At 38.5% G+C, this 12,323-nt stretch overlaps 1 protein-coding gene across 2 annotated transcripts in view; it reads left to right on the top strand.

Moving 5' to 3' along the window:
• Positions 1 to 10,668, top strand: part of GIPC2 (GIPC PDZ domain containing family member 2) — a 97,839-nt gene extending 87,171 nt beyond the window's left edge. For both annotated transcript variants that reach the window (XM_017880104.1, XM_017880105.1), the window contains exon 6: positions 9,867 to 10,668. In XM_017880104.1, the coding sequence (XP_017735593.1) occupies positions 9,867 to 10,018 (152 nt within the window). In that variant the 3' untranslated portion in view covers positions 10,019 to 10,668. The remainder of the gene's footprint in view (positions 1 to 9,866) is intronic.
• The last annotated feature ends 1,655 nt before the right edge of the window (positions 10,669 to 12,323 follow it).

Genomic DNA, 12,323 nt, shown 5'->3' with positions numbered 1-12,323 from the left:
TGACAAAATCTCTAAGCATTTGCTTATCTGTAAAGGATTTTATTTCTCCTTTGCTTATGAAGCTTAGTTTGGCTGGATATGAAATTCTGGGTTGAAAATTCTTTTATTTAATAATGTTGAATATTGGCCCCCACTCTCTTCTGGCTAGTAGAGTTTCTGCTGAGAGATCCACTGTTAGTCTGATGGACTTCTCTTTGTGGTTAACCCGACCTTTCTCTCTGGCTGCCCTTAACATTTTTTCCTTCATTTCAACCTTGGTGAATCTGGCAATTATGTGTCTTGGAGTTGCTCTTCTCGAAGAGTATCTTTATGGCATTCTCTGTATTTCCTGAATTTTAATGTTGGCCTGCCTTGCTAGGTTGGGGAAGTTCTCCTGGATACTATCCTAAAGAGTGTTTTCCAACTTGGTTCCATTCTCCCCGTCACTTTAAGGTACACCAATCAGACATAGATTTGATCTTTTCACATAGTCCCATATTTCTTGGAGGTGTTGTTTGTTCCTTTTTACTTTTTTTCCTCTAAACTTCTCTTCTCGCTTCATTTCATTTATTTCATCTTCAATCACTGATGCCTTTTCTTCCACTTGATCAAATCAGCTACTGAAGCTTGTGCATGCATCATGTACTTCTCATGCCATGGTTTTCAGCTCCATCAGGTCATTTAAGGTCTTCTCTACACTGTTTATTCTAGTTAGCCATTCGTCTAATCTTTTTTCAAGGTTTTTAGCTTCTTTGCAATGAGTTTGAACATTCTCCTTTAGCTTGGAGAAGTTTGTTATTACCAGCCATCTGAAGCCTTCTTCTCTCAACTCGCCAAAGTCATTCTTCATCCAGCTTTGCTCTGTTTTTGGTGAGGAACTGCATTCCTTTGGAGGAGAGGAGGCACTCTGATTTTTAGAATTTTCAGCTTTTCTGCTCTGGTTTCTCCCCATCTTTGTGGTTTTATCTACCTTTGATCTTTGATGATGATGGTGACATACAGATGGGGTTTTGGTGTAGATGTCCTTTTTGTTTGTTAGTTTTCCTTCTAACGGTCAGGACCCTCAGCTGCAGGTCTGTTGGAGTTTGCTGCAGGTCCACTCCAGACCCTGTTTGCCTGTGTATCACCAGCGGAGGCTGCAGAACAGCAAATATTGCAGAATGGCAAATGTTGCTGTCTGATCGTTCCTCTGGAAACGTCATCTCAGGGGGGCATCTGGCCATATGAGGTGTCAGTCAGGCCCTAATGGGAGGTGCCTCCCAGTTAGGCTACTTGGGGGTCAGGGACCCACTTGAGGAGGCAGTCTGTCCATTCTCAGATCTCAAACTCCAAGCTGGGAGAACCACTACTGTCTTCAAAACTGTCAGACAGGGATGTTTAAGTCTGCAGAAGTTTCTGCTGCCTTTTTTTCAGCTATGCCCTGCCTGCGGAGGTGGAGTCTACAGAGGCAGGCAGGCCTCCTTGAGCTGCGGTGGGCTCCACTCAGTTTGAGCTTCCCTGTCGCTTTACCTATGTAAGCCTCAGCAATGGTGGGTGTCCCTCCCCCAGCCTCACTGAGGTCTTGTAGTTGGATCTCAGACTGCTGTGCTAGCAATGAGCAAGGCTCCGTGGGTATGAGACCCTCTGAGCCAGGTGCAGGATATGATCTCCTGGTGCGTCATTTGCTAAGACCGTTGGAAAAGCGCAGTATTAGGGTGGGAGTGACCTGATTTTCCAGGTGCCATCTGTCACCACTTCCCTTGGCTAGGAAAGGGAATTCCCTAACCCCTTGTGCTTGCCGGGTGAGGCAATGCCTCTCCTTGCTTCGGCTCATGCTCGGTGGGCTGCACCCACTGTCCTGCACCCACTGTCTGACAAGCCCCAGTGAGATGAACCCAGTACCTCAGATGGAAATGCAGAAGTCACCCATTTTCTGCATTGTTCACGCTGGGAGCTGTAGACTGGAGCTGTTCCTATTTGGCCATTGGAACCGCTAATGGTGTTTTAATAGTGAGAATTACATTTCTCCTTTCTTCCTAAGATCACCTTCTTTTTTTCTTTGAGATGGAGTCTTGCTGTGTCACCCAGGCTGGAGTGCAGTGGCACAATCTTGCTCACCGCAACCTCCGCCTCCCGATTCAAGCCATTCTCCTGCCTCAGCCTCCTGAATAGCTGGGATTATAGGTGACTGCCACCTTGCCCAACTAATTTTTTGTACTTTTAGTAGAGATGGGGTTTCGCCACGTTGACCAGATTGGTCTCGAACCCCTGACCTTGCGATCTGCCTGCCTTGGCCTCCTAAAGTGCTACAAGTACAGGCAGGCGTGAGCCACCAGGCCTGGCCAGATTACTTTCTTTTTATAGTGAATTCAAAACAGTGAACACTGTAGAAAGTCATCGTTTTCAGATAAAGCCAATGAAGTTTTAGAAATTTTCGTTAGAAAACATTCTACATTGACTGCATTTTTGATGTTTGACTTGTGAGTTGTTTGAAAAGTGTTGATATTTATAAAAAGTCCTAGGAAAAGTAAGGCCTGAAGACCTTCCATAGAATGAGATATAGTGGCATATTTCATGATTAAACTAACAATAATGATGACTAATCTTTACATCCTGCTATTTGCCGTTTTATAGATTTGAAAACTGAAATTCAGAGAAGTTTGATAACTTGCCAAAGTCACCTAACGAGTTGAAAACTAAGATTTCTGAAACTTTGGTACCAAGAGCTTTAGCCATAAAGTAATATTTTATATTTAAAAGTTCTGTTTAAGTGTTTAAAAAGTTAATGGAAATTATATGTTGATCTGTATCACCAAAACAGGTTTGTCATTAATAATAATGTAAATGTAGTTCAGTGACAGTAATAAAAATGGCCACTAGAGGTCAGCACTTAGCTGCTATATGTGGTAAAAAACAATCTCTTTCTAATTAAAAAAATTATTTTTGAGATGGGGTCTCACTATGTTGCCCAGGCCGATCCCAAAATTCTGGACTCAAGCAATCTCCCTGCATCACCCTCCCAAGTAGCAGGGATTAATTTTACTATTTTTTTAAATCTATTTTTTTCTTTTTTTTCTCATGTGTTTCTAAACATTGTACTGTAAGAAAATAATACTCTTTTAATGGAATATTTTTTGCCAGATTGCATTCAGGTTTATTATTGCGGTATATTGAAATTTTATTGTAATCAATAGATGAAAATAATCTTAGTAGCTATCTTATGTTAATATGCTGTACCTTTATAAAAGTGTTTTATTTTGCTGAAGTTTCTTTTGCTTTTCTCTTAGATCAGAGCTATAATATTTTATCAAAAAGGATGAATTTTACTGTTTACTTATCCTGTAAAGATGTCTTAAAAACTATGCTTACCAAACCCAGCTGAGGATGAGAAATAAAACAAAAAAGCGATGTTTATACTTGATGCATTAGGAAAAATATATAACATATTTAGTTGCATGCTCCATGTTTGAATTCACATAGCAAATTACTGGTTTTTAAAAGATGTGTAGAGCGCTGTATTACATGCAGTATTTCCAGCACAATTATGTAGCTGTGTAATGGGCATTTTTTGTTGCTTCTACAAGATCAGGTATTTCTTGAAGGCAGATAGCATATCTTACTTAGTTTTAATCCCAGCTCTTACCACAGTACCTCTCTGAGAGTAAGTACTTGGTAAATGTCTGTTGAGAGTCACAAAAGGAGTGAATTCACAGGGAGCATGAGTCCTAATTTTGTTAGTTTGGAGCTTTGGCCCTTGGGGAAATTATTAAACTTACAATCCTAATTTTCACATCTATAAGAGGGGCATAATAAAAATAATCTTATAGGGTTGCCAAGGAATCAGATTAAATAATCTGTATAAAGTTTCTGTCACATCATAAATAATAATGGATGTAGGTATTATCATTCAGTGATGATCACTAATGATTATTACTATTAATAGTTGTAATGGCAGTGGTAATAGAGGTAGAACATGTGGAGCTGTATAACCAGACTGTATCAGCAGCTCCGGGCAGTGTGGGGATTTTCTTTTTTTCACTTTTCTGTTGTGCCAGAATGAGTGCATGAGTGAGATTATGCATTTTGGACTGTGAGGTTAGACTGTGGGCATCTTGAAGCAGCATTTTCTTTCATTTTGTGACTAGAAACCCAAAGCAGACATTGCAAGTCAGTGCAGATCAGACCTACAACATGGAGTTCCCGGGCTTAGTGCATTAGACATTGCTGCTGAGCTTCCTGAGGTATAAAAAAACCATGTACCAAGTTGTTTCTTTTTCCCTCTCATAGCCAAGGATGTGTGTGTATGTGTGTCTGTGTCTGTGTGTGTGTGTGTGTGTGTGTGTGTGTGTGTAGGGAGAGAAATTGATTCAGTGTTCATCAGTGAACATCTGCATCCTTGTCATTGTCTCCCCCAACATTTAAGAGCATCATCTATACTGTTAGTTTCTATTTCTGAATGGTTTGTACATTTTCTTATGTCTTTTATCTGTATGCATCTTATTTCTTCCTCAGCTAGCTTTCTTCCTTAACATGTGTTACCCATATGTCATTATAATCTTTAGGTAGTTGTCTTAATAAATGCTACCTGCAAAGCCTGTGAGAAAGAGTTAAAATGGTAGAGTAAGCACAATTCTGAACTGGAGTTCTACTTCAGCAATACTTCACCTTTACATTCTGGCTACTCTTCTTTTACATCCTGGCTGAGACCAGAGTTCTGGACTTCACTTTCCCCAGTGCATGCTAACTGTGTCGGTGCAAAAAGTATGTAACTGTAATTATGAGCCCTCCTCTTGCACCACCCGTTCACTAGCATTTATTATGCACGAGACACTGAGTTAGTTACCATGGGCATAAAAGACTGAGTAAGCTACTCAAGATCTGTTGGGAGTTTATTCTGTTAGTAGGAGAGAAAAAATACACAGAAAAATAAATGTCAGTACAGAGCAATGTTGAATTTGCAGTCCAAGACCTTTTTATTCAAAGTGTTGTCTGAGGACCAGCATCACCTGGGAGTTGAAAATGCAGAATCTCAGGGCTGCCGAACTGCTGAACCAGAACCTGCATTTTGCCAAGATCCTAGGCGATTTGTTTATGCATTTAAGCATGAAAAACACTGGCAGAAGGGTTTAGAGAATGGAGATATCTCTTCCAGCTGTGGACAAAGTATTTCATGGAGGAGAGAGCCTTGAAGGAGAGAAAGGATTTTGACAGTGGTACTGGTGGCTAGGAGGAGGTTATCCTGGGCAAATGCAGAAAGCAGTGAAGATAGCATTTTGAGTGGTCAGATTTATGAGGGCACAACATTAATGTAGTGTAGCGTAGTGTAGTGAGAACCAAGGGTTTTATAGATTAGACTGCCATTAGGGTTTAGAGTTTTAAAGATAAACGTTGGTTACACAAGGAAAAAAAATTTTTTTTAAGAGACAGTGTCTCATTCTATTTTGCAAGCTAGAGTGAAGTGGCATGATCATAGCCCAGTGTAGCCTCAAATTCTTGGGCTCAAGTGATCCTCTTGCCTCAGCCTCCTGAGTATCTGGAACTACAGATGTGCACTGTCATGCCTGGTGAATTTTATTTTTTAAAATTAAATACATTATTTTAAGAGACAAGATGTTGCTGTGTTGCTCAGGCTGGTCTCAAACTTATGGCCTCATGTGATCTTCCTGCTTCAGCCTCCCTAGCAGCTGGGACTGCGGGCGTGAGCCACTATGCCCAGATGGAATTTTTTTATGTATGGGAATGACGGATAATCTCAGAGGTGGAAAGGAGCTTCATGGTCCTTTTGTCTCAGTACCCAGTGGGATCAAAGCTGTACTTTAGGAAAGGGAGTCCAATGTGCCTATGTAGGATAGTTTGCTTACTGGACTTGGAGATTAGGAAATAACATGGCAGCAGTGGGAATGAAATGGAAAGAATTGAATTAGAGAGGTTGCAAAGGTAGAATGAAGGGAGACAGTGTTTGGTGCACAGTCTGAAGACCTCGGAGAAGAGAAAATGATGGAAACAAGAGAAAGAGTAGCAGTTTCCTTAGAAGGGACAGTGATATTTGGTTTCTGGACATGTTGTTTGAGATGCTAATGGATCACCTAGAAAGAATTGCCCACCAGTTACTCAGAAATGGGTGTGTGGAACTCATGAATGAAGTTGGGGATGGAAGCCAAATTTGGGACTTCTCTGCACCATGGTCATGCTGGGATTGTGGATAAGATCTCCAAGGCAAGACAGTCTGAGAAGAGAGACACAGACAGAACCTCCAGACTTATTTGAAATACTGATAGGATGCTGTAGGGCACTGCTTCCCTGAGCACTTGGCTTCTTATCTGATGGTGTGAAAATGCACTCTCACGGCAGCTTTCTTCTTTTCTTAACTATAGTGCTATGACCGTCTGTTGAAAGAAATGAAGCATTCCTTACAGACATTAAGGCATCCCTTAATGGCTTAGGAAATAATTTCCCAAATACAGCTAATACCTATGAACACACAGAATAAATATGACAAGTTAGGTATAGTTTTACTGCATCAAACACAGCACTAAAAAAGTTTTTTTCTATTTTGAATTTTTGTACTATGTTTTGCTAAGTTTTCTTCCATTGCTTCTTAGAGGTTTCTTCCATTATTTTATTATGGTAATTTTCAAACAGATAGACAGTTGAAAGACATTTTAGTGAATACCTTTGTATATACCTGTCACCTAGACTCTACCATTAATATTTTACTAAAATTACATTATCACCTACCTCCTCATTTAGTCATTCTATATAAATATTTTTATAAGAATATAGTTGTGATTATAATAAAATATATGTACTGCTTTTCAGTAAATATTAGAACAAAATATTTCCCTGTTATTATCAATTATGCATAAACATGATTTAAAATGATTTAAAATATTTCACACAATATATTTCATCATACCAGAGGTAACTTAATGATCCTACATTTTAGAATTTTTTTTGGAGTCTGTTAGGAACATCTTTATGCTAAATTCTTCTCTGTTTTAAAATTTTATTTTGAAGTCTAGATTTCTGGAAGTAAAATTCTAGGTAGATCAAAGGATACGAACACTTTTATGACTTTTGATACTTGTTGCCAAACATTTTTCAAAAGCCAAACTTACAAAGTCAAACCAGTGTATCTGAGTGTTTGCTTCAGTATATCCTGGCCATCCTTGACATATCATTACAAACAAGTTTTAATAAATTCGGGAACTTTGGAAGAGTCTGGATAACTTGGCAGGACCCTTGGGCTGGAGCAGAGGTTCCAGCTGCAGCTGAGAAACTCCCTCCTTTGTGAAGTGTTTGCTTCCAGATTGATGGTAAATGAAGAAGGCTGAGTAATGGCTGATGTCTGGGGCGAGATGGAGAGAGAGGTGATGATAATAAAGAGAAGAGATTTAATTTCTCTTATTTCTTCTCTGCCATTCTTATATATGTGTGTATATATATATATATATATAGAGAAATAATCTTAAATTTACAGAAAAGATACAAATACAGTACAAAGACTTTTTTGTCTTGAACTATTTGAGAGTAAGTTACCTTAATGCTGTCCCATTGCCCCCAAATACTTTAGTGTGTGTTTCCTAAAAACAAAGATATTCTCCTATTGAACCATAACATAACCATCCAAACCATGAAACTAACATTGATACATTACTGCCATTTAATATTCATATTCTATTTATGTTTCACCAAGTTCCTTAATATCTGTTATAGCAAAAGAATGTGTTCCAAATCACATGTTGCATTTACTTATCATGTTGTGTCAATTTGGAATAGTTCTTTGTTCTTTACTAGGTTTTCATGACCTTGATGCTTTTGGAGGGTACAAGCCAGTTATTTTGTAGAATGTTCCTCAACATTGCTTTGTCTAATATTTTTTTCATAAGTACACTCAGGTTACACCTCTTTGGCAGGAACATCACAAATGTGATTCTATATTCTTTTCATTACATCTTATGGGGAAGCAGAGGTTTTTGATTTTTTTTGTTAGGAACTTTCACTTTGATCACTTAAGGTGGTGTTTGTTAGGCTTCTGCACTGTAAAATTATTCTGTTTCATTGATAGGTATTGGTGGGGAGACATTTTAAAACTATGTAAATATACAGTCCTTTATGAATCAGTCAGCTTCTTCATTTTTTCTTTAATCTATCTCTTCAGTCAGTTGTGTATTTTATTATGGATTCATGGCTTCCTGTTTTATTCACTGGAGTTATAATCTGTTACCATCATTATTTATTTTGATGTTTAAATTATCCCTGATTTGGTCAGTGTGAACTCTTGCACTCTGACATCTATGTCCTTTTCACATGTTCCCATCATTTTTTGATACTTTCTTACTTTCTGGTACAAGATATTCTTGGTTCATATTGCACTTTGCCTGCTCCAACCCTGGAATCTACCATTTTCTGAGGAAGTCTTAGTCTTTCTAATGGAAAATGGTACTTAAGAACCAAGATTTCGGTGCTTTGTGTACTCATTGTTGTTGGGGTGTCATGCTTCCAGGACTGAGGAATGTGTATACATGTGTAGGTATGCATTTATGTCTGTATTTTATAACATCTTAATTGGAGATATATATATTTCCAGTGATATCTACAATTCTAATTCCATAGGGTTCATTCTTATTTTCTCCCTTTCCCTATTTATCCTTCTCCAGCAGTGACAAACCTGATTCCTATTGTTCTGTATGTATGTGTGTGTGTATGTATGTATGTGTGTATGTGATCCATCTCCACATGTGTAACCAATCTCTCATCACTGTGGCTGCTATCCCCATGTCCTCCTTACCACATCTGTACTCTCCCACCCCACGCCAGGCTGCCTGGCCATATAGGAGCCCTCCTTACCTTACTAGAGGTTTGATCCCTCTACCAGTTCACTGCACCCTCACCCCACTTCTGCTCTGATTCTGGTGCCTTCCTGCAGGCCACATTCCTCCCTTCTTCCTAGCCTGCCTTGTGTTAGGACTGAACTGATGGGAAGACGCATAGCTTTTGTCTCTCCAGTCCCTGTGGCTCATTCAGAGAAGTCATACAAACTAGGATTAGTTCATCCTTAACCTGGAAGGAAAGGAGATGCTGGAGCTTTTCCCTGGGGCTTTGGCATTTCCCTTTCACATGGAGGTTTTTCACCCAAGTCCCCCGTCACATATATACAGTCTCTTTCTGGTTGCTGGTGCTTCTAGGGTGCTGAGTGGAAATCCGCTGAGCCTCCTGGGCTCCCAGGCAGCTGGGGCAAGTCCTAAGTACTCCTGAAGATGCTGGTTCCAAGACATAGAATATGGGACCCAGGCAACTTAGTAGAAAAACTGAACAAGGTCGCCACTTTCATGTTCTATCCCGAACTGGAGAGGGGCTCAGAAAAGGTACCTCGGTTCCACAGGTGGACTTATGTCTTCCTCTGCTTCTCCCCAGCTTGACTGCTCCAGTGCAAACTGTCATCCTTTGTCTTTTTGTCTTTGGGTAGGGAGGACTGGACTCCGTCTCAGCTGGGAGTGGGGGACTGGTGGAGGAGGGAGGGAGAGTAGTGACTAGTAGGAGGTTGGGGAAATTCTTTAAGTTTCCTGCTAGGGTTAGTCACAGCCACAGGGTTTCTTTCAGGGGATATTGTTCTACTCATGGGAATGCCAGAGGTTCCCAACTGATGGGCTCTAAGGTTGGGTAGAGGGCAAGGGTAGCAGCTGCAAACCTGGGTGCAGTGGACAGACTGTTGAAAAGTATCTTTACCACCTTGATGTGTGCGTATGAGAGAGGGTATCTTACTGTTCTAATTTGCATTTAATTTTCCATTTAATTTGAAATATACTTATGCATGTTACTTTTAGCAAGTAATTTTCCTGTTGCCATTTTTCTCAGTCCTTTGATGCTATTTCATTAATCGTTAATTTTAAATATTATTTTGATAGCGACCACAATGTTTGAAGCTGGAAAAGACAAAGTTAATCCAGATGAATTTGCTGTGGCACTTGACGCAACTCTTGGAGACTTTGCGTTCCCAGACGAATTTGTCTTTGATGTTTGGGGAGTCATTGGTGATGCCAAACGAAGAGGATTATGATGTGGACACTCCATCTCTGAAGAAACGACCCATCGTTCTTTGTTTTTCTTTTTTTAAAAGTCCCGTAAGATCTGTTTTTGGACACCTTTACTAACTGTGGTTTAATTTCATATGTATGGAATATATTCTTTGAAATATAATGTTGGTAATTTTGATTTCTGGGCACTTTTTAATGTTACTGATGTAGTATGCTTAAGAGAAATGACCTAAATAAGGATAAATTGTAATATTCATTCAAAAGGGTTTTAAAAGTAAGTTTTAAGGAGTATTTCTAGATAGATGATTTTCTTCTCCATTAATACCCATGCTTTGTTTTTCACATAAAAATAGTTGATTTCAATAGCTTTGTAGTTTTTTTTTTTCTTTTCAAAACCTTAATGTAAACTAGGATTGGAGTATGATTTACCTCATAGCATCTTCATTGTGTTATCCTAGTTTGAACAGGATATGCTCAGGCAATGAAAGGTGAATGATGCCCCTTATTGTTGTAGAAGCATTTTTTTATTATTTTTTTTTATTTTCTGAGTAAAGGAAGGAAGATTCCTGTGGCATGTTGATTTCTATGGCCAACTTTCTCTTTTTGTAAAACAAAGATTGATTGATTTTCTTGTATGCTTCTTTATACAAGCTCTTAAAACTTGTGGTTGAAATCTGTGCTGTGTCTCTGCATGTGTAAAAGAAGGGTAAAAAAAGAGGTGGGTAGGGTAGAACTACTTGAATTTGATTTTTTTCAGTCCTTAAAACATTATTTCTTTTTTTCACCCATAGCTACTTTTATGTTACTTTTATAAGCACTCCAGGGAAGATTTTATATTTTTTGTAGAGTTTTTGGAAAGATATTTACTCAAAATNTGGGTTAAACATCAGCACTTGTTAGTTCCTTAAACTTTAGAAGAGAGACTCTCAGAAATAGATTTCCTTCCAGTGGAAAGAAAGGAGGAAGGGAGAATTGAGAAAATATATTAGTCTATTATTTTAGAGTTCTGATGCACTCCTCTAAACCTTACATTGTAGAGAAAATTGAGGGTAGATGACTGTCTTATCACTCTTATTTGACATTTTATAGGTGTAAGAGAAATGGAAATGAATGGTTTCAACAAAGATCATTTAGTACAGCAGAGCATGGTGTGACCAAGCATCTTTGTAAGTGTTAGATGAAAAATGCTGTGTGCTGCCTTGGTAATCAGAAATAATAACCTGTTAGGGATGTATTCTAGGAAATCAGAAGTAGTTCTCTTTTCTTGCTGGGTTGTTGCTTAGATAACTCTTGTTTTCTGGTAAAACTTTAGTTTTACTGCCATCCACTCCTTTGTCAAATGAGTTTAATGCCATAAAGCTGATATTCTTCGTCTGATTAATTTGAAATCTGCACAGAAGCTGTTTTAGTCATTAATGTGTAACAAAAGTAGCTTATAGAATATGGATTTTCTTATTGCTGTTGCTCATCATTTGAAAATAAAATCTAGCTCAGGTTGTAACTTGTTGGTACTTGTTTAGTGAGTTCGTTTTGGAGGCTCTGAAATACTTATTAATTCTTAATATTACCTCTCTTGGAAAGACACAAAAAAAGACCTGCTATTTTTAGGCATAAGATGACTTAGGAGGCCCATAGAAACATTCTAGTTTAAACAACAACAACAAAATAAATGTATCAGCACTCCATATTAGATTTGAAATAAGTCATTGTTCATTATTGATGGATGTCAGTTTCTCCTTCCTTTTTGGGCATGCATAAAGACACACTTGGTGCTGATTCCCTGTGATTTATGGAATGTCATTTTCACAATGATCTTTCTAGAATTTGTGTGTAAGGTTGTGATATCCTTGTACAGCTGTAACTATACTTGTCTGTTAGCATTCAGTGGACCATTATCATTACTGTCATCACATTACCTCGGCTTCAACTGGGCCCAAGTACTCTATATACTACCTGTAATAGGTTTTTCCTTGAAATATCCTTATCTTTCATATCTATAGCTAAACTGATAACAAGGTCAGTTTCTGTATGTCATTTTATTCCCATACCTGAAAATGCATCTATTTGTGAGCTTTCTGCCTTTTTGTAATGCTCAGTGCACAAAAAGGGTCTGTTTTAGTGCAGTCACATGTAAGTGTGGGATACCCTTCTGCAGCTTCAGTGAGACAAATCACTTTTTAAAAAACATTCCATTTTATTGGCATCACTAGATGTTTTTAGGACCCCGTCCTTTTCTCTTTTTTGTAGGTTTTTTTTTCAATGGAGGATGATTATTTTGTTTGTTCTTGATTTCCTTTTATTGAAACAGCATCTTCCTTCTTGCAATGG

This window comes from Rhinopithecus bieti, unplaced genomic scaffold (assembly GCF_001698545.2).
Source record: "Rhinopithecus bieti isolate Rb0 unplaced genomic scaffold, ASM169854v2 scaffold_12238, whole genome shotgun sequence".
NCBI classification, from domain to species: domain Eukaryota; kingdom Metazoa; phylum Chordata; class Mammalia; order Primates; family Cercopithecidae; genus Rhinopithecus; species Rhinopithecus bieti.
Note: the sequence above shows the minus strand (reverse complement) of the source record. Positions and strands in the feature narration are given on the sequence as shown.